This window comes from Rhinichthys klamathensis, unplaced genomic scaffold, assembly GCF_029890125.1.
Source record: "Rhinichthys klamathensis goyatoka isolate OS25496 unplaced genomic scaffold, OSU_Roscu_1.1 h1tg000039l_1, whole genome shotgun sequence".
NCBI classification, from domain to species: Eukaryota; Metazoa; Chordata; class Actinopteri; order Cypriniformes; family Leuciscidae; genus Rhinichthys; species Rhinichthys klamathensis.
In genome coordinates, this window is record NW_026606586.1 from 107,584 (window position 1) to 132,745 (window position 25,162).

Genomic DNA, 25,162 nt, shown 5'->3' on the forward strand with positions numbered 1-25,162 from the left:
ATTGTATTTTTCACCTGTCCACCTCTTATTTTATTTCTAGTTTTAGCATAGTTTTTGTTTATCTCTCAATTTTTGAATGCTGCTTTTCATTCGGTTTCCTCTTGGGGGTAAATGTTCGATGTCTCTGTTGGTTCAGTTCTCGGTTTAGTGTGTGTTTGTGCTGCAGGGTTCCTCTGTTGTATCTGCAAACTGTGATCGAGGGAGTTGTCCGGACGCTCAGGGTCATGTACGGATCTCTTGACAGGTGTGTATTTCTAAATATTTCTTGAGAGCTTTATGTATCTGTACACTGTAAAAACAAAGATTATTGGAGTACATTTTCTACTTTAAAATTTCACATTTAACTCAACGTGTTACTTGCTGTTGCTTTGTAATTATTTGTGAAAATGACTCGCAGTTTCTGAGTGCAAATTATGGAAATCCTACACCAAATGTTTTGAGTGTAGATAGATATTTGATAATGTGAGATGATCGGTGTTTATAAAGGCTGTCTCTGTGAACTCTGTCTCTCTTCAGCGGGTTCTGTGAGGTGGAGAACGTTCCTCGTCTGGATCACTTCTTCTGCCTCTTCTTTCAGCAGCTCATCCAGCCCTCCCGCTTGATTGACAGCTCCAGACCGCCCACCCCCGATATCTCAGGGAGCCTCTTCTTAGACGGTCTACCAGCCGTCCGCTGGCTCACTTTACCAGCAGACATAAAGGTATGACTGCCAGATGACTAGTTAAAGGGTTAGTTCACCCAAAAATTAAAATGATGTCATTAATGACTCGCCCTCATGTCGTCCCAAGCCCATAAGACCCCCGTTCATCTTCGGGACACAGTTTAAGATATTTTAGATTTAGTCCGAGAGCTTTCTGTCCCTCCATTGTAAATGTATGTCCGGTATACTGTCCTTGTCCAGAAAGGAAATAAAGACATCATCAAAGTAGTCCATGTGACATCAGTGGGTTAGCTAGAGTGTTTTGAAGCATCGAAAATACATTTTGGTCCAAAAAAAATAGCAAAAACTACGACTTTATTCAGCATTGTATTGTCTTCCGGTTCTGTTGTGGATCTGTTGTGGTCGATGCTTCAAAACACTCTAACTAACCCACTGATGTCACATGGACTACTTTGATGACATCTTTATTTCCTTTCTGGACAAGGACAGTATACCGTACATACATTTTCAACGGAGGGACAGAAAGCTCTCGTACTAAATCTAAAATATCTTAAACTGTGTCCCGAAGATGAACGGAGGTCTTACGGGCTTGGGACGACATGAGGGCGAGTCATTAATGACATCATTTTCATTTTTGGGTGAACTAACCCTTTAATAGGGGTGTCATGGTTCAGTACGTACCTTTTGGGGTCACGGTTCGATATGAGTTTGGTACAACAGGAAAAAGGAACAATGCTAGGTTTCTTTTCATTTATTTTCAAGTAGCAATATTTAGTCACCCTGAGGTAGTTGGTATCAGCCTCCTTTAGTGTATTAAACACTAAGCAGTAAACTGAATGCACTCTTGCAAAAGAGTCTATTTGGTCACAATCTGACCAAACAAAACTGAAAAGCATCTTTTGTGTTATAAAAGTTGTACAAAAGTTGCACAAAGTTATTGCGCTTTTTCAAGAAATCGCAGAAATATGAGCGAGAAGGAGAAAAAGTGCCATCTACATCCGAGTCTCCTTCACCTTTCCACGAGGAGACGGCGAGTGAAGCGGCTTCCCATTTCCAGGACACGCATATTACATCACATGACTTCCACGACACAAATCAGCACAATGCCAAATGAGCTGTCTCATTATAAAAGCGGAAACAACCTTAAATACTCCGTCATTTATGGTCATACAGATAAGAGTAAGACATCATTCGAAACTGTAAATAGTCTATTTATATTTGTGAACACTTTACACTCACGATAAAAACAAAATATTGTGCTTTTGTAAAATAAAGAAATAAACAGGATGCCGCTTTCAGCCGTCCCGGTTTCCTTTCCATGAAGTTTGTGGAGCGTGTTACAAAAATAAATGCCGCCGATACCAATAAAAATGCTGGCATCGGTATCGGCGAGTACTTCTACCCATGTACCGATCCGATACCATTTTCTTAAACAATATCTAGTTATGCACGCTAGCTTTGCTTAACGCTGCAAATCGGAGATCAATTCTTCTTCGCTGCTCTAAACAGTGGTTGCTTGTGGCGACACTGGAAGTTGTGCTGTTTAGAGCAGCGAAGAAGAAAACGCGGGCGCGCGATAGCAGTATGTCCGCTCTGCCGTGCAAAGGCAAAAGACCGTAACTTCGTTTCTGGTCGAAAATGAGTTATTGATATTTTTGGCACATTCAAGACCTCCTTTATCATGTGGATAAGTATCTTGAGTCAATTCCGTTGTTTTTTCGAGAAAATAATGGTTTGTCTTAACCGTAACTTCCAAAAGCCCGTGAGAAACCAAGGCAGAACACCGTAACACCAGTTACGGCTCTTTGGCTTAGTTTTGGAACGCTCATTTTGAGTTACGGCACTCTGCCTTTGTTTAGCCGCGCGTCAATATGAAGTTACGGTGCTGGCGTTCTATCAAATAATGCTACCTATCAGATTATACGGTGTTCTGCCTTTGTTTTACTCTCCATTAAAATTGAAATTACGATGTACCCTGTGTACTTTGTACAGCTACCATCCGTCCCTGTAACTTTTGATGTCCTCAGAGCTTTGTCCTGCACTAATGCGGTCAGAACATTTAGTATGCTCTTAACCGGCTCCATCGACAAACGTGCGATATCGATCGCGACGGATATATGCAGAGTTGACAGAAAAATGTTACACATGCTGCCGAAGCAAGTAAATACAACAAAGAACTAAAGCCCCGCCTCACCCAGTTCGGGTACCGGACCTAGTTGAAACCATCATGCATCTAGCTGGCAGAGTGCCAAAACTTCGCCGGCGCCTTCAGCTCCGCCCTGAACACGGTCGAGTCGACGCTATATCACAGAGTGATAATAATATTGGCACATACACAGCATAATGAAGCAAGAAATGCTGGTGCACACAACATCAGAACAGCTGTTAAAAGCATGCATACAAAACACAGCGTCCGGAATAAATCCACGGGACGAGCGAAGTGCACGCACAATATTAGGGCAGACAGCTGAAACCAACGCATACTGAAAAGACGCAGAACACAGAAGGTTGTGCTATAAATGCATTAGTCGTCTAAGTAGTCCAGAACACGCTCCCTACTGAGTCCTAAGGGGTAAAGCACTGCATTGGCTACTTTTTGTGAACGGATCGTGACATCTTCGAACACGAATCTCGGTAAACAAACGCCTGTGAAAGTATAGGCTATATGCGTCTTTCAGATCCACCGCTATAAACCAGTCTCCAGGTCAAATGTGCGCGAGGATCTGTTTTATCGTGATCATTACATTACATTATAACGCGTGTTTAGCAAGTCTTATGCCACTCGGTAGGCTACCACTTGAAGATACTCTTTAGTCTTTACCGATATGGAGGTATTTTGTCATGTCTAATGTATTAATAGGGCCACCAGAATGGAACCAGCACAATAACTAGAAGGCTAGGTAATTGTAAATCATACAAAATAAATGCCATGATCACTAGATTTTATACAGGTTTTACTGTAATGATTTTGTTAATGGTGATCAGCAACCTATTGATAATGTGGAAGTTACTGCCTTTTGCCTTGGCATGACTTCTCACTTTTTGCTGACAATACAAAGGCAGAGTACAGTAACTTTAAAATAGTGGTCAAAAGTCAAGTTTGAGCTAAAAATTTTGTTATGTAGATAATTTTCATTACTTAAACATCTAATTTCCAGATTTTCAGTGTCCTACCTATAATTAATTTGGCGGGACAACTAAAAATCTTTAAAGTCATTTTTCTCAGTTCCACACTGTAGCGAGTTAAGGTCTTTTGCCTTTGTAGGGCAGCGCTGTATAGCAGTATTTCAGACTGGACCAACCAGCCAGGAAAACGGCGACATGTCTCGTATGCCATACTGCAATTTTGAGGGGTGGAACAAGTATTAGCAACTTCAACACGAGTAACTTAAAGCATTTGAAGACGCGTCACCCCACAGAACACGATTACACAAAGGCAAGGGCAGAGAAGAATGAGCCGCGCCAGAATCAACAATCTCTGAAAGCTTCATTCAAACAAAGAGAAAAGACTTCTTTCAAAAGACAGCCAACGAGCGATAAATATAACCGATAACATGTATTGAGTTTATTGTTCTGGATGACCAGCCGCGGTCAAAACTGAAATGCCGTTTATTTAACAAAATTGTTTATGGACTTTAAATTATAAAGAGATTATTTTCTTATATTATTCATATATCATTTTTCAGATTCCTAGATTTATTTGTTGCACTTTTTTTAATGCAGTTATATTGTAAAACTAAAATACATTTTTCAGTTTACAGTATTAGATGTGTGGCTGCATCTTAAGTTCTTTTTCACTTAAGAAAGATAAATAATATATTGCTGTGAAATGTATGTCAGATAATAAAAATACTCCAGTTCACTCTATGTATTTGTTCATGTTTAATTAAGGGATAAGTCTGAAACACGCCATAAAATAATTCTATCAATTCATACAGTGCTAGTATGAATTGCAGCTGTATAGATACTGTACACAGCCAGGTATCGGATCAGTACTCGGTATCGGCCGATACCCTGAGTCCAGGTATCGGAATCGGTATCGGGAAGGGAAAAAGGGTATCGGAACATCTCTAATCTGAACTCTTGTTTTGGGTTGGTGCGTAGCTCGTCTCTTCTTCTGCTCTTTTTCTTAATGTGCGGGTTAGCAAACAGCGTTGCATTACTGCGCGCGCCCCCTTCTGGATTGGAGTGTGTATCGCCTGTGACTGACTGTATTCGTCGTTTGACTGTATGCACCAATCCGTGACGGTTCGGGACGAATGCATGGACCGTTACACCCCTACTAGTCAATTGCTATGTTTCCATTCAAAGTTGCATAATTTAACCTATGCACGAAATTGGAATATCGCATAAAACATTTGCCGATAAACCATTTGGAAAGAATTCCTCCATCATAAATGAGATGCGTCTCAGAGCGTCAGACGAAACGCAGTGAACTCTGTCACGTTCTCTTGCGTTGGGATGCTGGTGTTTGGGAACGCATTCGTGTGAGGCACGTCTGGGGGGAATTAAATCAAATCATTCTGATGACGGACTTCGGCTCAGGCGTTTCAGAACCACCAAACCAATTTTTGAGATGCTGTGATGTGATCAGTCCGCTAGTTATCCAATCACATCCACTGCTGAGGCAAAGTAACGCGAGTTTGTTGTTGCACATCAAGGGATTTATTCTGTAAACGTGTTTCCATCATAGTTTCCATCAGATAATAAAAGGATGTGCCTCAATTAATGTTGCATATGTTTTGTATGTGCATTTCTTGAATTGGTGTCCATTTTCAGCGTTTTTTTTATGGTATATCCCAAAATTCACATAAAAATAGGTGGATGGAAACATGGCTGATGCATGAGCTTTAATTAATGTTACTCATACAGTTGTTAGAAAGGAATATTTCACACAAACATGACAATCAATTACCCCAAATCCACATGTTCTTATGTGTTTCGGTGGACATCCTCACGCAGCCGGTACAATGTGGGCATGTTAATAAATGACACTCAGGTTTTCATTATGTTTGGACTCTTTCTCCAGGTCGAAGTGGACACTGTCCTCTCAGACTTTGAGTCGTCGGACTTTGGTGACATGGTAAGAGGAGTTATTGTGCTCAGATAACTGGTCTTTGTATTCTCATATCTCTAGAAATATGGAAAAACATTGGTGTGACATTATCATGGCTAATCTATTTCAAAATATTAACAAAAACTATAATAGTATAATAATGATATTAAAATAACACTGGTAGCAAGATGTGGCCTGTTGCATACACTAATCTTCCTCTGTTCTCTCATTGGTCAGTCTGAGGATTTCTACGGCATGAGGCGTCTGTATGTCATCTTGGGCTCCTGTCTGTTTTACAAGGTGAGTCTTGAATCTCCTGAAGCCGTACGTTATCATGTCTGTGTCACGTAGAAAGCGTTACACTGCTGCTGTCAGTAGTTAATTGAAATGTAATCATGCTTGTAAAGGAGTCTTGTTCATATTTGAAACGAGTCTGACAGAAGGGTGACACGCCGCTTCTTGTGAATACAGCTGTCAGATGAAGAGACTCTTTAATTATGAATGATGATGTGATTAGTTATCAAGTCTATATCTGTTGCTCCTTTAACCCTGTGATAATAGCCAGAAAAATAATTTGACTTAAAGCCTTTATATATCATGCATTATAAACGTATTTAGTAACTATGCATCGTATGGTCTTGTAAATAATTGTAACCGCAGTTATAATACATTATAACACTTATCTATTCATTGAACACACCTTTAGAAAGTATAATGCATTAAAACACATGACAAACAACCAGTTTCAGATGTAACAAGGAATCTGCTAAATTTATAATGCATTTTAACTTGGTTACAATTATTTATGAAAACATATAATGCATTATAACATACATTATTAATAGCTTTATAATGCATTATACATAAAGGCTTCGAGTTACTAATCTTTTTTTTGGAAATGGAATATAAAATTAAAAAAAGAAAATATATGTATTTATGAAAATTTATGAAAATAAATTTTAAAAAGTAAATGCATGCATGTGTTTTCTGTTGAGTGTCAGATTTGAAAGATTAGGCTTGATTGGCTCATGCTTGAGGAGCTAAAAAAAACACCTCAATGTTATTCAGAGGCCCAAACTGAGCATAAAATATGCGATTTGGTGCAGATGCTGATATTTATATGGCCAAAAGGGAAGATGAAATTCTGAAAGCTTTAATGTAAATTATTAAGATCTTTATAACAGACTACTTACATAAAATCATATAAATATCAGCCGTCTCTCTATATCTGCCAATAATAGGTCATAGCAAGATGATAATGCTTAGTTTCATGATCAAAACATATAGTGCAATGCAATACAATGATGATTGAGAGATTAAACAAACAAACCTTCCTCAAAAGCCTGATGAATCATATTCGAGACTCATTTTAACATGATTTTCAAAAAAATGATGTATGGATAATCAAGTAAACCTAAGCTGTTCATCTTGAAATATTAATAGCAATATAAAAGTCATTCTTAAGTCTACTTGATAAAAGTCACAGATTTCACAGCATAAAGACACATCCTGATAGGAGACTTTTGTACAATTATACTAAAAGGCCTTTTACTTACTAAAACACTATGAAGTTATGAACTATCAATCAGACGAGAGAAGGACTGTAGTAGATCGTGTGCGATCATGTTGATCATTTAGAGGTCTTAGAAATGTGCATATTAAATATGATATGGGATAAAACACTACCGACTACTGAGATACTTGTTAGCGGAGTTATCCCAGATCTTTCATTGACACAATCATGTTTCCACTACTGAAGGTCAGTGTTTCTCCCTCTCTGTCTGGCAGGGTTATCTCATAGCGAACCACCTGCCTAAAGAAGAGCTCGTGGACGTGTGTTTGTACTGTCAGCATTACTGTCTGCTTCCGCTGGCGTCTGAGCAGCGCGTGGGACAGCTGGTGGTGTGGAGAGAGGTGTTTCCACAGCGCAGATCCCAGATCAGCCCCGGATACTCTCAGCCACACGCACGACACTTCATGCTCATAGTGGGCCTGGTGAGAGATCGCTGGCTGTGTTTCAGATTACCAATACACACTGTTCTTTTGAACTTACTGTTCATCTAACTGTTTTCAACATCGATAATAATCATAAATGTGTCTTGAGCAGCAAATCATCATATTAGAGTGATTTCTGAAGTCTGAAGACCGGAGTAATGATGCTGAAAATACAGCTTTGATCACAGGAATAAATTGCATTTTACTATATATTCACATAGAAAACAGTTCTTTTCAAATGTAATAATATTTCACAATTTTACTGCATCTTTGACCGCATAAATGCAGCCTTGGTGAGCAAAAGAGACATGAGGAAATCTTGCCGGCGTTACACTTTTGAACGGTAGTGCCCCTGTTTACCAAAGCCAAAATTTAAGAAATGTGCCAACTTCATACTCAGAGCAAAAGCTTGCTGCTAGATCAGTCAGATATTCAGTCTTGACTGATTTTCTAGTGCTGGTATGTGGATTTATTCACAAAATGGAATTATTTTTTACACTACTGTTCAAAAGTTTGGGTCTGTAAGATTTTTTTTGTTGTATTTTTGTGGAAACTTTGATGCATAGAAAGTTCAAAATAACATAATTTATTTGAAAAGTCTTTATTGTCAATTTTATTGATCAATATAATGCATCCTTGCTAAATGAAGGCATGTTCAGGCATTGATCTATGAAGAAGTACCTTTGCACTGTATTTTATAAGGTTATTTTACTGTTATATTTTAGTTTGTTTAGTAATGTGCCTTTAATTTATTTTGTTGTAAAGCACATTGGTCAACTTTGGTTGTATTTAATGGTGCTATATAAGTGAAATTGACATTCATACCAAGAACGATATCTAAAAAGTAAACTATAACGATAACTAAATTAGCGCCGAAACGCACAATAACGTCGGTTCATTCTAATCGCACGCTGTAGTTTTGTCGTCTTGGCGCTTTAAATGCTCGAGCTCTTGAAGCAGGATGGATTTTGATTGGCTGTCAATGTTTTTATCATTCTGAAAAAAATTATTCTGAAACTTAGTGATTCCAGCGATATTGTTTCTCTGTTTTATAGTTGTGGAAACTGTATTGTGTGGACTTAGAATTTTTTTTAATACTAAATCTTTATTGTTATGATTCTGGGTGTGAACAGGCCTTAAAAGTCGTAAAGTCCCCCAGTGGTGAAAATCCAGCTTTTAATGTTGTTTATTATATGTCTATGTGGTGTTTTTAATATGCTTTAAGACACACCATGTGTAAATTCATAAGTCGACAGCATTGCTGAGTATTTTCTGCTTAAAACTGCAGTGAACCAAAGACAGTCTCAAAAACACGGTGTGAAATCGCTGGTGTTTCTGACGTCACATACTACCTTGTAACCAATCAGATCAACGTGTGATCGCCAACCAGTGGATCTCTGAGCTGAGTGAGTGAGTGAAGGCGGGGCTCATTTGCATATTCATAGAACCACGTATACGAAATGAGGCAAGGGTGTCGAGTTACATTCAAGCTATTTTAAGTCACAAAGGAAAAAAACCTTTAAATATGTCATTTTGGTGCTCAAAGGTGAGTTTTAAGTGATAAAAATTATTGACTACAGGGGGACTTTAATTTCTTTAAAAAATCTCACTGGACGCTAGTGTTCATTCGTTAATAATAGTTTAAGCGCAGTAATTGAAAACCGAATGACTGAAAATGTAATGCATACCCGATGTATAAAAGCAGTTTTTCCTGGCGTGTGTTTCCAGAGGCACTTCATGCAGTGTGTGTTGCTGGAGGCCGGTGGCTGTGCGTGTCCCGCTCTGGGATCTCCAGGTCCCGACTGCGTTTACGTGGACCAGGTCAAAGCCACACTTCTTCAGCTGGAGAGTCTGGACGCCTCGATCGAGGAGCGTCTCTCGGCCCCGCCCACTCCCTGCCTCTCCTGCTCTGATTGGTTCCTTCCTGCCGGTGGGCGGGACCGACAGGACGGCATCGGCAGCTCGCCGATCCTCAACCGTCTGACGGCAGCGATCAAACCCCCGTCTCCTGGCGGGATCGGGCGAAGTCTGTTCGGGGAGGCGGGATCGGGGTCCTCGAGTCTAAGAGGGCGAAGGCCGAGTCCTCAGAGGAGTGTGTCTGACAGCGGCAGCGAGGGTCACGCGGACTCGTCCTTCACCTCAGGGCTGAGTCCTCACGCCACACCGGACGCACGCAGAGACTCTTTCGGCTCGGGAGGATCCGACGGCAGCTTGGGAAGTGCAGGATTTTTCAAGGTGTTCGTCTTACATTTATTACAGTTTATGTGCTGTTTTACTAATGTTACACTTTACAGAGCTCACAAAAACTGTCACAAACATGTTCAAGCAATGTTTTTTATATATATATATATATATATAATATGGGTGTGTGTGTATATATATATATATTATTTATCAAAACATAATAATAAATAAAATAATAAATTATATTTGCATAAATAAAATAAAGCCCACTTTATATATATATAATTAGGGATGCACCATATCTGTATCGGCCGATATATGTTCATTTTTAATGTTATTGGTATCGGCCCGATAAGAAAATTTGGCCGATATATTAAAGTCAATAAATAATCGAGGAAATAGGCTTATAAATCAATGAATTAAAATGCAGGAAGTTTTCTGTGAGGGGGTTGAGTTAAGGGTATGGGGATACAGTTTGTACAGTATAAAAATCATTATGTCTAAAGGAAAGTTTCCATAAAACGTTCACCATGATGGATTTAAATGACTTGAAATATGATTGAAATCACTTCAAAAAAGGAAAGTACAGTTGTGCATCGCAAGTCTGACATATAGGCTACATAAATTTATAATGAGAATGTTATTATAATGTGTGCTTGGGACTTGTTTTTGTAGTCAGGTTCTCAAAAATTATATAAAAATTATTATTATTATCAGTTTATCGGTCTCAGCCAAAATTTTCATATCGGTGCATCCTCCTCAATATATATATATATATATATATATATATATACACACACATTTTTAAACACTCTCTACTGAAGTTTGAACTTCAGTTCAGAACGTTGGCTCAGTTTTTATAGAAAGTGACATTAAACATTGTTTTTTTCCCGTGACAACTTGCAGAAAAACAGAAGTGACATCTAACTAATATTATTATTAGTGATTTTGCTAACGATGAGGCGTCAGTGTGTATATCAGCACTGCTTATGAATTATGGTCAGGCCCGTCTGTTATTGAGAACATCTCTTGAGTATCTGCCAAAACCTCGTCTCATATAGCAGCATCAGGAACTACCGTTATAAAGTTGTGCTGACGCCACATATTTTACAGACGTCCTGGACGAAGCTTTCAGGCTCATAAACTCTCATCGAGAGAGACAAGCTTAACCAAACGCATGGAAACTAGCTTTCATCACATCTATAGAGTCAGTCCTCAAGATTAAGAGAAAGACAGAGAGAGAACATTTATACAACAAGTCAGATATAAATCAACCCAACATGTATTGCTATAAAAAAACAGTTTTTAGTTTAGTTTAGTTTAGTTTAGTTTAGTTTAGTTTAGTTTTTAGTTTAGTTTAGTTTTTAGTTTAGTTTAGTTTAGTTTAGTGTTTAGTTTAGTTTAGTGTTTAGTTTAGTTTTTAGTTTAGTTTAGTTCTTAGTTTAGTTTAGTGTTTAGTTTAGTGTTTAGTTTAGTGTTTAGTTTAGTTTAGTTTTTAGTTTAGTTTAGTGTTTAGTTTAGTTTTTAGTTTAGTTTAGTGTTTAGTTTAGTTTTTAGTTTAGTTTAGTTTAGTTTAGTTTTTAGTTTTTAGTTTTTAGTTTAGTTTAGTTTAGTTTAGTTTTTAGTTTAGTTTAGTGTTTAGTTTAGCTTAGTTTAGTTTAGTTTTTAGTTTAGTTTTTAGTTTAGTTTAGTTTAGTTTTTAGTTTAGTTTAGTGTTTAGTTTAGAGTTTAGTTTAGTTTAGTGTTTAGTTTAGTGTTTAGTTTAGTGTTTAGTTTAGTTTAGTTTAGTTTAGTTTAGTTTAGTTTTTAGTTTAGTGTTTAGTTTAGTGTTTAGTTTAGTTTTTAGTTTAGTTTAGTTTTTAGTTTAGTTTAGTTTAGTTTAGTTTAGTTTAGTTTTTAGTTTAGTTTAGTTTAGTTTAGTTTAGTTTTTAGTTTAGTTTAGTTTAGTTTAGTTTTTAGTTTAGTTTAGTGTTTAGTTTAGCTTAGTTTAGTTTAGTTTTTAGTTTAGTTTTTAGTTTAGTTTAGTTTAGTTTAGTTTTTAGTTTAGTTTAGTGTTTAGTTTAGTGTTTAGTTTAGAGTTTAGTTTAGTTTAGTGTTTAGTTTAGTGTTTAGTTTAGTGTTTAGTTTAGTTTTTAGTTTAGTTTATAGTTTAGTTTTTAGTTTAGTTTAGTTTAGTTTAGTTTTTAGTTTAGTGTTTAGTTTAGTGTTTAGTTTAGTTTTTAGTTTAGTTTAGTTTTTAGTTTAGTTTAGTTTAGTTTAGTTTAGTTTTTAGTTTAGTTTAGTTTAGTTTTTAGTTTAGTTTTTAGTTTAGTTTAGTTTAGTTTTTAGTTTAGTTTAGTTTTTAGTTTAGTTTAGATTTTAGTTTAGTTTAGTTTTTAGTTTAGTTTAGTTTAGTTTTTAGTTTAGTTTAGTTTAGTTTTTAGTTTAGTTTAGTTTTTAGTTTAGTTTTTAGTTTAGAGTTTAGTTTAGTTTAGTTTAGTTTTTAGTTTAGTTTAGTTTAGTTTTTAGTTTAGAGTTTAGTTTAGTTTAGTTTTCAGTTTAGTGTTGAAGTTTAGGCTTTTTATTTTACATTATAGTATTTTGTATAGTCAAGCACAAACTATTATCATTTTATTTAACTTTTTCTTTTACACTCCAGATTTAAATGCCTTTTAATAACAAAAATACTTCAATAATATTTTGTTATCCATTAGTTGATTTTTTCTGATTTTCCAGGTTCCCCGGTTGAAGCACCCGAACCCGTTCTACCTGGGCTCGCTGAAGAAGAGTCTAACCGACAGGGAGACTGAGGAGATGCACAATGTTCTCAAGTGAGTGAAACCCCATCTAGATCTCATGACTCTCACACATATAAACCCCCGGTTCCACAGACAAGGCTTAAGCTAGTCCCAGACTAAAATGCAGGTTTGACGTCCGTGTGTGTGTGTTGACAGACTGACCGCGGGCGCTGAGAACACACTGTTTCATTATGTGCTGATGGAGACGGTGCAGGGCATCTTCATCGCTCCCACACACAGAGAAGTCCATCATCTGAGCGGCTCCATCCACCCACAGCTCATCCACAACTTCTACCACTGCTGTCTGTCCATACGACAGGCCTTCACGCTGAGCCTGCCCTCACGGGTAAATGCATCATGGTTTCCACAAACATTTAGCAGCCCAACTGTTTTCAACATTGATAATTGTCATAAATGTTTCTTGAGCATCAGATCGTCATATTAGAGTGATTTCTGAAGGATCATGTGACTCTGAAGACTGGCGGGATGATGCTGAAAATACAGCTTTGATCACAGGAATAAATTACATGTTAAAATATAATAAAATAGAAAACAGCTGTTTTAAACTGTAAGAATATTTTACAATTTTACTGTATTTTTTTATCACAGAAATTCAGCCAGAGAGACTTTCAAAAACATTAATAATCTTACCGAGCCTAAACTTTTCAATGCTAGCGTATTTAATTCTATATATAATTTAAAAATATATAGTTGTAAAAGTTGCATTAATTTATTTTATTCTTAAATTTAAATATTTTTTTATAACTAATTACAATTTTAAAAGTCTATATTTATGTGTACAGTTAAATAAATTGCAGTTTGCTAATACTTTAAGACCATTTTTAAAGAACCTTCTCTTTTTTTATAAACAAGCACGTAGTATTATTTATATAGTAGAATAGTTTCATTAATATTTTGAATTTGCTTTCATTTTTATAATTTAATTTTTCATTTTCATTTTAGTTTTAATAATTTTGTCTTTTATTACTACATGTATCATTGTCAGTTAAGTTTTTCATCTAATATATACAGTATAGATAAAATGTATTTTAATTTATTTACCGAAACAAATAATTTGTTATAGTTGTTATGCCTTCCTCTGTATTGTCTGTTAAATAATCTTAAATGTATGAATCGATAAGCTACCGCAGTGTTACTGCTGCTCATTTCTATGTTATAGTGATAGTATATATTTGCTCTGCTCTATGTTTAGAGTTATATAAGGGGTGGGAAAAATAATAAGCTTCTGCTTCATCCCGCTCCTTTTCAAACATATTGAAAATATTGTACTTTATAGATATTCTTTTTTTCTTTTGGTATGTTGCAACATACTTATTGTATTTTTACTTTTTAATTTATTTGTATCTTTTTGTTGTTCGAAATAAAAAAATGAATGAAATGAAATGGTAATATGGAGGGGTTTGATGGTCTCACACGAGTGTGCATGTGTTTCAGGATCGCAGAGGGACCGAGCGGCCCCAGAGCACTCGAGGTTTGGGTCCAGTCAAAGAACATGGAGTTCTGTTCCAGTGCAAACCTGAGAACTGGACCGATCAGAAGAAACCCGCGCCCACCATGACCTACTGGGTTATAGGGTACGTGACCTCTGACCTCTTATGACAACTCAACATATTCCATGGGTTGAGATTAGAGGTGTAATGTATTCGAGTGCTCCTGGGAAATTCGTATTTACAAGTTGGGAAGTTCAAAAGATCAATTCACTTTGGTCAGAGCGTGCTCGAACTTTTTACTCTAAATCTACAAAGTGATGAATAAAGATTTTTATTCAGTTTAAATCAAATCATTTCCCATTTGTAATTAAGACTTTGTGGTGAAGTTCACGTGCATTCAACTCATAAGTAAAATCGTGTAGTTTTACTATTTGATAAAAATTGTAACAATATTTTACAACATTATTGTTTTTACTGATTTTGTGATAAAAAAAAATGTTGACTTATGAGACAAACGTTTGAACGGTAGTGTATTTCATTCTATATATAATGAAAAAATTTAATTTTTGTTTGTTTAAAATGTCAACAAAAAAAAATTAATTTAACAACATTTTAATCATTAATTCGAATTTTGAGTATTTGTCCGTTGTATATTTAAAAATCTAAATATTTTCCTTTTAGAATGAAAAAAAAATCAGTTTATTTTATTTTTTTAATTTCACTTAGTTTTTTAATAATTAATTACAATTTTAAGTAAGTCTATTCTTTAAATTTCACTCCAGTTTTTTAATAATTAATTACAATTTTAAGTAAGTCTATTTAGTACAGTGTATGTGTATTTATTTTTAAATGCATTGATAATAAAAAGTGTTTTCCTCACGGGATATTAGAGACGTTTTGAGCTTGATGATTGCAAACTGCAAATGACTTCTATTAGAGGTTGCATCAGTATATTTATTCCTAAATAAATCGTTTTTTCCCCCATTCATTGTTATGATAAACGAGCATGTGGCCCATTACTGATATAGTACTTATTAAAGCGAATTCAAAATATTAATTTGCACTTGAACACCCATAAACATCTTCCCAGAATCCTCTGGACTGTGACTGTGACTGAGCAACACACATCAGCGTGAGTCTGTTTCCAGCTCTGGTTGTGTCTCTCGTGCAGGCGAATGCTTCTGGAACCCGTCCCTCAGGAGTTTTACGTGTGCTTCCATGACTCTGTGGCAGAAGCTCCTGTGGAAATGGCCTTCCGGCTGTCTTTCGGCTTGGCCGTGTAGCGTCAGCGGCACACCATCATAAAGCTCGAGGAGATTATTGTGAGGTATGTGTGTGAACGAGGACAGAAGTTGCTTAAGACAGAACTATCCCTGTGATGATAATCATGTGTTGTTGTGGACTTTGTGCTCAATGACCGCTAAATACAAGCAACGTCTGTAGCAATGAATGATGAAATGCATCCGAAATGGTTAAAAAGCACAACTTTAATACCTCAAACTAAGCTGGATGTCACAAGCTACAGGCTCACGAACACTAGAAACGCCATCTTGACTTTTCAAGTGTTTATGAGTTTATGACCACAGCCTTACCTGAACTTTTGATATGAAATGTTTTTGTATTTTTTATTTAAGGTGTGGAACTTCATAAGTTAAAACTTTGTAATACGTCGTTCATCCAACAAATGTGCATCATTTATCAAATAAATGAAAGCAGATTTAACTTCAGGTGTTCTTTATTTCAGTGGTTTTTTTTACAAAAATAATCCAGACTGTTTCAACAATCGCTTCACACGTTACATAGCGAGTTTCATTCAGAACGAATGTGTTATTAACCAATATTTTTATTCAACGCAACAATTTCCACAATGTTTTTACAGAAGGATTTACATTAGAACATGTCTGCTTGCTGTTATGTGGTTGAGCTCAATTCAAAGTAGCTTTATCAACTATTTTCACAGAAATTCATTCTCATTATTTAGGAATTTCTCTGAAAATCGTTTGTAATTGTTAGTTAAAGCTGCAGTCCGTAGTTTTTCCTCTTTGTCGCCATCTCTGTTCGAAATCTGCAATTGCAGTTATTTGCGAAATGATCAACTTTACGTGAGTTGTGCCTCGGCACCCTCGACACGGCACAGCGCGGATGAACACAGTGTTTGAGGAGAGTGTGTGTCTGTCAGTCGTTGTGAATCCTGGCATTCGCAATCACAGATTATACTTAAATCCACCAGTACCACTGGAGTTAAAAACATTACAAGCTTACCGTTTTGAATCGAGCTACGGCAAGCAGAGTTTTGAACACTGGCTGGTTATGTATTTGCAAAAAAAAAAATTTTTGATCATTTTTAACCCAAAAAAGTTACGGACTGCAGCTTTAAGTATTCTGAGTTATAGTCGTATTGAATTAAATAAATAAAAAAACAGAAGAAATTTGGGTAACACTTTTAAATTTGCATTAGAAATGAACAATGAAAACTACTTTTTATGTTAATTTCTACATATGCCAATACATTTTAAACAGTTTAAGTTAGTGTATTATGAAAGAACCAATAACAATAGAATATTTAATACATTAATTGCAGTAAAAAGTTGTTCAATGTAACTAACGTTAACAAACTGACTGTAAATTGTTACTGTTTTACGAATTACGCTCTATGTGGGTTTGAATGCACAACAAACACAACTACAGAAGGATTTACATTAAAACATGTTTGCTTGCTGTTATGTGGTTGAGCTAAATTCAAAGAATTATCACAGAATTCATTCTCATGATTTATGAATTTCTCTGAAAATCGTTTGTAATTTTGAGTTAAGTATTCCGAGTTATAATCACATTGGATTAAATAAAAATAAAAAACTGAAGAAATTTGGGTAACACTTTAAATTTGCATTCGAAATTAACAATGAAAACTACTTAAAATGTATTAATGTTAATTTCTTTATATGCCAAGCATGTATTATGAAAGAACCAAGTACAATAAACAAAAGAATATTTATAAATTAACATTAACAATTGCAGTAAAAAGTTGTTCATTGTAACTAACGTTAACAAATTGACTGTAAAGTGTTACGGTTTCTTGAATTTGGGTTTGAATGCACAACATAAATAGAACTTCAGCATGATTTTATTCAAACAATAGTTCAACATAATTGTGTGGACCTGGCGTGTTGAAGCACGAGCGCTGGTTCAAGCGACTCCCTCCAGCAGGACAAGGTTTTTCCTGTAGCACTCCAGGCTGCACAGGGGCGTCCCGGTCTGCGAACACGAGTACCTCCTCAGGTTGGAGCATCCCGACACCCCGCAGCTCGCCGGGACAGGAGGCGGCGCTGGTGGCGCTGAAGGAGTCGGGACGGGGATCCCGGCGGGATAGGAGACGCCGGCGCCCTGAGCATTACTGCTGTACCTCACCATGGGCACCTGGGCCTGCTTGGACTTGCGCTCCCTCATGCTCTTGATCTTGGCCTTGCTGGTCTTGGTCAGTCTCTCGATGGTCTGGTTCTTGTTCTCCTCTGCTTTCTTGGCCGCCTGAAGACGTCTTTTGCGGGCGCGTTCCTCACGTTTCTGCATCATCTCGGCCGTCAGCTCCTTCTCTTTGTATCCCATGGGAAGCTCCAGTAATGGCTGGATCTGCTGCTTGTGTAAGAGGGCTTTCTGTTCAGACGGAGGAGAAACTCGGTCAAGCTAAAGATCACTCAAATACTTCAAGTTACCAGTAAAGTTCATTCAACAACTATTCATTTACAACTTGTAATCAAATCATATTTTGTATAAGACTTACACTATTAGTAAGTTTACGGTTGGTACAAATTATTATTTATTTTATAAAGAACGAAGTCTCTTCTGCTCATGCTTTATCATGGATAGATGCACTTTTATGATGGATAGATGCACTTTTATGATGGATAGATGCACTTTTATGATGGATAGGTTCACTTTTATGATGGATAGATGCACTTTTATGATGGATAGATGCACTTTTATGATGGATAGATGCACTTTTATGATGGATAGATGCACTTTTATGATGGATAGATGCACTTTTATGATGGATAGACGCTTTTATGATGGATAGATGCACTTTTATCATGGATAGATGCACTTTTATCATGGATGGATGCACTTTTATCATGGATGGATGCACTTTTATCATGGATAGATGCACTTTTATCATGGATAGATGCACTTTTATCATGGATGGATGCACTTTTATCATGGATGGATGCACTTTTATCATGGATAGATGCACTTTTATCATGGATAGATGCACTTTTATGATGGATAGATGCACTTTTATGATGGATAGATGCACTTTTATGATGGATAGATGCACTTTTATCGTGGATAGATGCACTTTTATGCACTTGAAAACAGAAACGTCCTTTCACTGCCATTATAAAGCTTGTAAGAGCCAGGACATTTTTTTATATAACTCAGATTGTATTCTTCTGAAAGAATAAAGTCATACACACATAGGATGACTTGAGGGCGAGTAAATCATGGGCTACTTTTTAATTTTGGGTGAACTATCCCTTTAATGTACCCTTGCTGAATAAAAATATTGTTCTTTCAACTATCTACTTGGATTATGTGTTTTGTTTACAGGGTTCCTGTAAGGAAAAAGTAAGGAATTTTTATTTAAGTATTTCCAGGATCAGTATAAAAAAATGTTTCTATACTATATTGCCCCTATTTTGTTTAGTAAAATATAGCTTTTTTAGTGAACATGTGAGCGAATTTGCACTGCATGATTATTTACAGATATACTGAAAGTGTATTAAATAAATACTGTATATAATAAAGTGAATACTTTATGGGCAAGGACTTGTATGGAGTTATATTGCCTGATAATAAAAAGATTTTATCAGCAAGTTTATATAGAGTGATAATGCATGAAAATAAATGACTTAATTGGTAGGTATAGCAAACATTGTGATACTGAATGGCACATCCTGCTATTATTATTTAAAAAAAATAATGTTTTCTAAATAAATGCAGTGAGTGACAATATTAATTTAAAATATATAATATTAATTGCAGTCAGTGAAAAACTATCAAGCAAAATCCAGTATTATAGCACTGCCGTTTTAATAAAACGCTGCACACTGAACATGTCTGGGTTTGTTTTTTGATTTGTATGAGCTACTGTACCTAGCTACAATATTCATAAAGCATAAATAGAGCGTATGCACGTGACGTCACCGTCGGCCGGAGTGACTGCGGTTTAAGTGGCAAAAAGACTGAGCCGTGAAAAACACACAAAACACATCTAGAACGGGAAAGAGCTTTGTGATTGACAGTACTAATAGATTTGACAAGAAATCTGAGGTATATTTTTACAGTCTACCGAAAGCTACAGAACAGAGAGGCAAATGATCGCTGTGAATCTGGATCCAGGCAGCGAAAGGTGGATTTGCAGTTATAATTTTATGTCAATATGCTGAATTTAGGGGTAAAATCATACCCTATATATTGTATTGACAACTCATCAATTAAAAATTAACCATCGTATATTCTGCATAATCGGACGTTTTTAAATAAACACTGACAGAAAACTATTCAAGTTTTAGGGCTGGGCGATATGATGATCTATATAACATTGACATAAGTGATCACATGGATTTAGACCTATATTGTATTTATATAAAGCATTCACAGGCAAATTTGCTCTATGCATTTCCCCGGCGTCGAAATCAGGCTCATATAAATGTCAGGAAACACGATTCCTGCTGCATGTCAATATCCACGATCACTGGATCTGTGGTCATTTGTAAGGAACACTATATTGAGTCCGAACCTTTAGTTTAAACTGATAATCGCTTGTTTTACTCGTGTTTCAGTCCGGCTGAGGGAGTGTGTTCCCGCGGGAAAGTGACGTCAATGCAAACCCTCCATAGAATGTTTATTTTTTTTTTTTATGTATGTATTTTATCAGATGGTCTGTGTAGGAACCCTGTATTGAGGTTGTATAATAGTTGATTCCCTGTCCCGCTGGTCAGATGTGTGTTTTCTACGGCACCTGTCTGGCCGTGAGCAGAGACTCATCGATCTCTTTCTTCAGCTCTCCATTATCATCCAGCTCTCCTTTCTCCAGCGCGTCCAGCCATCGCTCCTCCTCGTCCATCGGGCGTCCCAGCAGCGAGTCCGTGTCCATGTCGGGCAGGGGACACGGGTCCAGGTTACTGTCCTCATCTGGGTATTACACACACACACACACACACGTTAAAAGAGTAGTTCACTTTAAAATGAAAATTACCCCTTGATTTACTCGCCCTCAAGCCATCCTAGGTGTATATGATAACCCACAGGAGTCGTGTGGAGTTTGTTTATAATGGATGGATGCACTTTTATGAGTGCACTGCCATTATAAAGCTCAGAAGCGTTAGAGTGTTTATTAATATAACTCCGATTGTATTCGTCTGAAATAAAAAAAGTCATATACAGCTAGGATGGCTTGAGGGCGAGTAAATCATGGGCTAATTTTCATTTCAAAGTGAACTACTCCTTTAACACTGCTTCGGTTTCCCTATATTCGGCTCTGGGTTTTGCCTATTCAGATGTCCCGCTCACCCAGCCAGGCTCTGTACTGCTCTATAGGAACTCCCTCTGACGGCACGTCATCATCAGAGTCGTCCTCTTCGTCATCATCATCATCGCCATCATCATCAGTCTCTACGTTCAGAGACGGCACCGAGCGCAGAGAGTCCGGGATCACGGTGAACGTGGGCACACTGCAGAAAGACAAAACTCACTTATTACAGAGAGAGAGACAACATCACACTTTATGGATCACATCTTACAGGCTTTGAACCTGCAAACTTTCGGTTACCAGCCCAGATCTTTAGTCTACAGCCATGCTTTCCAAATATTATGTTCCAAACTATACCAATATTTTGTGTGAAACACAAAAGAAGCTTTTTGTTTTTAATATGTGTCCTATTTTGGGATGAACTGTTCAGCTTTTAATGTTTATTATATGTCTATGTGGTGTTTTTAATATGCTTTAAGACAAACCATGTGTAAATTCATAAGTCGACAGCATTGCTGAGTATTTTCTGCTTAAAACTGCAGTGAACCAAAGACAGTCTCAAAAACACGGTGTGAAATCGCTGGTGTTTCTGGCGTCACACACGACCTTGTAACCAATCAGATCAACGTGTGATCGTCAACCAGTGGATCTCTGAGCTGAGTGAGTGAGTGGAGGTGGGGCTCATTCGCATATTCATAGAACCACGTATACTAATGAGGCAAGGGTGTCGAGTTACATTCAAGATATTTTAAGACACAAAGGAAAAAACGTAATATATGTCATTTTGGTGCTCAAAGATGAGTTTTCAGTGATAAAAATTGATTCCTGGGGGGCTTTAAAGCAAGAATAAACCAATATGAAGAAAAAGCATATTAATTAATTTGTTACATTAACATCTGTAAGAGATTTGTTCTGTTATCACTCCATGAGTTCAGTAAGACAATGACTCTCGTGAGGAGTTGTCCTGTAAATATATTGATATTATTTATAGTGATGAAAAAATAGGAAAAGCTCATGTTTTGAAGTCTCAGCCTCTTATTGCTGACCAAAAGCAAACATCTGTTTGGCTGAGTTGTAACATTCATATGTGCATGAGGAAAATGGCAATAAAAACATTTTCCATGCAAATGTTTCTCTTTGAAAATTAAGGTGAAGTTTTCAAGACAAGGATTTTGAACGAAGTGAATTAAAAACACCTTCAACCTGTTGCGCAATAAATCTATTTGAAATATTTAAAGTTACAATTTCAAAAAGCAAAGCTTGTGCACTTTGCATGCTTTCTGTTGCACATTTAATCACTTCTATTTGCTTTGTCTATTTGAGAATATGTGCAATGTTTTTTTAAACATTCTGCAACAAAATTAACTGATTAAAGAAATGCATGCGCAGATATTATATACAATAATGTTCTAACATGTTTGTATAACACAAATAAGGGAGAGTGAAACAAATAAAAAGGTCTCCATACTGCATAAAAATATCTGTATTCTTTCTTATTAAAAATCTAATCTTTTCCAGTTTAAGTAATTGTAATTTTGTTGTCTAAAGAAACGCAAAAGGAGTTAATATATAGTTTATGTTGTATCTTATTTAATACTCTCATTTTAACACGATTTTTCTAAAAAATAAATAATGTATGGATAATCATGTAAGCCGAAGTTGCTTCATTTCAGTAAATGTTCACCTTGAAATGTTAATAAGTTATTCTTATGTTTACTATATAAAAAAAACAATGAAAGATGTATTTATGCATCACGACCTGAATTAGATTAAAATACAATTATAATAAAAGGTCAGAAGGCATGTATTAGATTGCGTGCAACAGGTTGTTCAGCAAAAGCGGTTTTGATAAAATATGAAAAATATGTGCAACGTTTTAAAAACAATTCTGACGAAATTCTAATAGAATTTGCCATAATTTGGGACCATTACCTATAGGGATCAAAACAAAAAGCTCATGTTTCAGTCTCTAAATCATTGTGTGCAAAACCACTGACCTCTTGGTGCCTAGGGTTTGACCTCCAAGTTTGATCTTGAGTTTGAGTTGAGGAGGTTTGAGCACCAGCATCCCAGAGTCCGACTCCAGAGCTTCAGAGGAGAAACTGTGTCCATCATCCCGGTGGTGCTTCTTCTTGTGTTTCTTGTGCTTTTTGTGTTTCTTCTTGTGGAGGTTATAATCATCCCCGTTTCCTGAAGAACAAACATCAACCAAACACACAATTCAGATGATATTTAGTCGATTAGAAACGCAGGAATGAATGAATATACACTCAATGTCCTACTTTAACGGTAAGGTCTACATTTCCGTGCATGTTAAAGGAATAGCTCACCTAAAAATTAAAATTATCCCATAATTTACTCCCCTTCAAGCCGTGTATGACTAAATGATGGGATAATTTTCATTTTTGAGTAAACTAATCATTTAATAAATATGCTTTTAATACCCAAGAAGACACGTGGGTTAAGAAACACTCGATTATAATTCTCTCTCCTCTACAAAAGCATTAAATGAGACTTACCAGCGAGAAATCTGGGGTGAATCATGTCTTTTCTTTTCCCCATGGACACGTAAAGTGAGTTTGACCTTAATTAATCACCACAATAATCATACTGAACACATATATGGGTCTATTTCTCCATCAGATTAACGCAAATGTACTAATTCCTGTGCAAACTCCCTTTTAGCATTCTAGCATTGTGTTTACAAATGTGCTTCCTAGTGCCAAAGCATTGTGGGTAATGTAGTTCGCTCGCTCACCGCTGCTTAGGTTGTTTCTACATTTCGTCACAAATGTTGCAGGACAGTAGATGTGAATTTGTATTTATTTATTTATGTATTGTGTAAACGCAGCATAATTCTCATATTTTAAATATTGTTTGTATGTTTTCAGTTTAATGAGCAATGGTGATGTCATTTGTTACCTGTTACTTTTCTCAGCGCCGCTTAGACAGGGCCAATAACAGTCGTTTGTGATTACCAGGTGTTTCTGTTCCCCAAAGGAAGAGCACATGTTTGTGCCTGTCCAAAATACCCAATTGCGGGCTTGGACACTTATGCTGCGTTCCAGGCAGGTTTTTGAGCACGTAAATCACGACTTCAAACCACGACTCACGACTTTGTAGCATTCCAGGCCAGTCACGCAATATACATGTATACTTATTTTTTCAGACACATAACATTGTAATACATAATCGTGTGTGTATATACATACTTATTGTTTCAGACACATACCATTGTAATACATAATCTTGTGTGTATTATTATCATTATTATTATATTATTATTAATTTGATTGCAACGTTATATTGTCCTAAAGTGTATTCTCACTGTGTACCGCCTGCAGAAACACTGCATCCGTAGGGGCTGCCATTGTTGTTTTGTATGGTTTTGCGGGCTATGTGACGTCAGAACTCGTAACTGGGAGTACATCGATCTAGTACGAGTTCACGGGTGGGAAGTCACGGGTTTGACTGCCGTTCCAGTGCACTTTCACGGGTATAAGGTTGGAAAAACACGGGTTACAGGTTGCCTGGAACGCGGCATTAATTTAACACTTTGGCCAAACTCCGGAAAGAAATACATAATGTAGTTAAGTAGACAAGAGGTCAAGTGCAAAAACCGCAAGTACGTATTTTGGACAGGCACTTAAAGGGATAGTTCAACCAAAAAAAATAAAAAATAATGTCATCATTGGTTCATCCCCAAGTTGTTTCAAACCTGAGTTTCTTTGTTCTGCTGGGCACAAAGGAAGATATTATGAAGAAAGATTGTAACCAAACAGTTGTGGGGCACTTAATGCACAGTTAGGGAAATACATTCTTCAAAATGTCTTCCTTTGTGTTTAGCAGAACTAATTAATTTATACAGGTTTGGAATAACTTGTGGGTTGCGCAACTGATGACAGAATTTTCATTTTTGGGACAACTATCCCTTTAATAAATCTCACAAAGAAAACTACACGGTCCAGAAATCTTTGCGGGAGACGTTCAGCGGTACGGGAAGTTGTTACGGGTCAGTGCTTTAAAGGTTAGGCTTGTGGATTGTGTAAAATGTCTGTCGTTTTACAAAGCTTGCAAGTTCTGATGATTCGTATTATGTATTTATTCATACGAATGGTGATCATGTTGATTTGCGTGTGATTTATTTGCACGCTTGTTCCACGTGGGTTTGATCGCTGTTGACGTTTGGAGTTGAACTTCCAGCCGTGCATATGTCCGAAAATCATGTTTTCCATAAATGGTTCTCTTCGAAATTTAAGTTGACATTTCAAGATATGGAGATTTTTAACCCAGGAGTGAATGTAAAATGCACCTTGTTAAACCTGTTGCACAAGAAATCGGTTTCAAGTTAAGTTTCATAATAAAAAATGGGAGCAGTATGATTCATTACACAAACCAGCAGATTTATGTTTATGTTCCTTGTATGCTTTTTTTTGTTCCACAATAAATCACTTTCTTTGTCTATTTATGAATATATATATATATATATATATACACACACACACATTTGAG

At 36.5% G+C, this 25,162-nt stretch overlaps 2 protein-coding genes across 4 annotated transcripts in view; one reads left to right on the top strand and one right to left on the bottom strand.

Annotated features, from left to right (window-relative positions):
* Positions 1-15,670, top strand: part of intu (inturned planar cell polarity protein) — a 50,639-nt gene extending 34,969 nt beyond the window's left edge. For all 3 annotated transcript variants that reach the window (XM_056246443.1, XM_056246442.1, XM_056246441.1), the window contains exons 7-16: positions 167-244; positions 517-700; positions 5,691-5,744; positions 5,955-6,017; positions 7,506-7,712; positions 9,441-9,947; positions 12,612-12,706; positions 12,830-13,019; positions 14,129-14,268; positions 15,296-15,670. In XM_056246443.1, coding sequence (XP_056102418.1) covers positions 167-244; positions 517-700; positions 5,691-5,744; positions 5,955-6,017; positions 7,506-7,712; positions 9,441-9,947; positions 12,612-12,706; positions 12,830-13,019; positions 14,129-14,268; positions 15,296-15,407 — 1,630 coding nt within the window. In that variant the 3' untranslated portion in view covers positions 15,408-15,670. The remainder of the gene's footprint in view (positions 1-166; positions 245-516; positions 701-5,690; positions 5,745-5,954; positions 6,018-7,505; positions 7,713-9,440; positions 9,948-12,611; positions 12,707-12,829; positions 13,020-14,128; positions 14,269-15,295) is intronic.
* Positions 15,671-17,130: 1,460 nt separating this feature from the next.
* Positions 17,131-23,356, bottom strand: ino80b (INO80 complex subunit B). The gene is made up of 5 exons (XM_056246450.1): positions 23,170-23,356; positions 22,648-22,840; positions 20,692-20,852; positions 20,141-20,313; positions 17,131-17,775 (listed from the first exon to the last, which is right to left on the bottom strand). The coding sequence occupies exons 1-5, from the start codon at positions 23,210-23,212 to the stop codon at positions 17,311-17,313; spliced, it is 1,035 nt and encodes a 344-aa protein (XP_056102425.1). The 5' UTR covers positions 23,213-23,356; the 3' UTR covers positions 17,131-17,310.
* Positions 23,357-25,162: the final 1,806 nt, after the last annotated feature.

Excerpts from the sequence above, each read along its gene's own strand:
- ino80b (XM_056246450.1), bottom strand. The coding sequence starts at position 23,212 with ATGGGGAAAAGAAAAGACATGATTCACCCCAGATTTCTCGCTG. Across the intron at positions 22,841-23,169 it reads TCACCCCAGATTTCTCGCTG|GAAACGGGGATGATTATAAC; the intron begins GTAAGTCTCATT and ends TTTGTTCTTCAG. Across the intron at positions 20,314-20,691 it reads GCAGTACAGAGCCTGGCTGG|ATGAGGACAGTAACCTGGAC; the intron begins GTGAGCGGGACA and ends TGTAATACCCAG.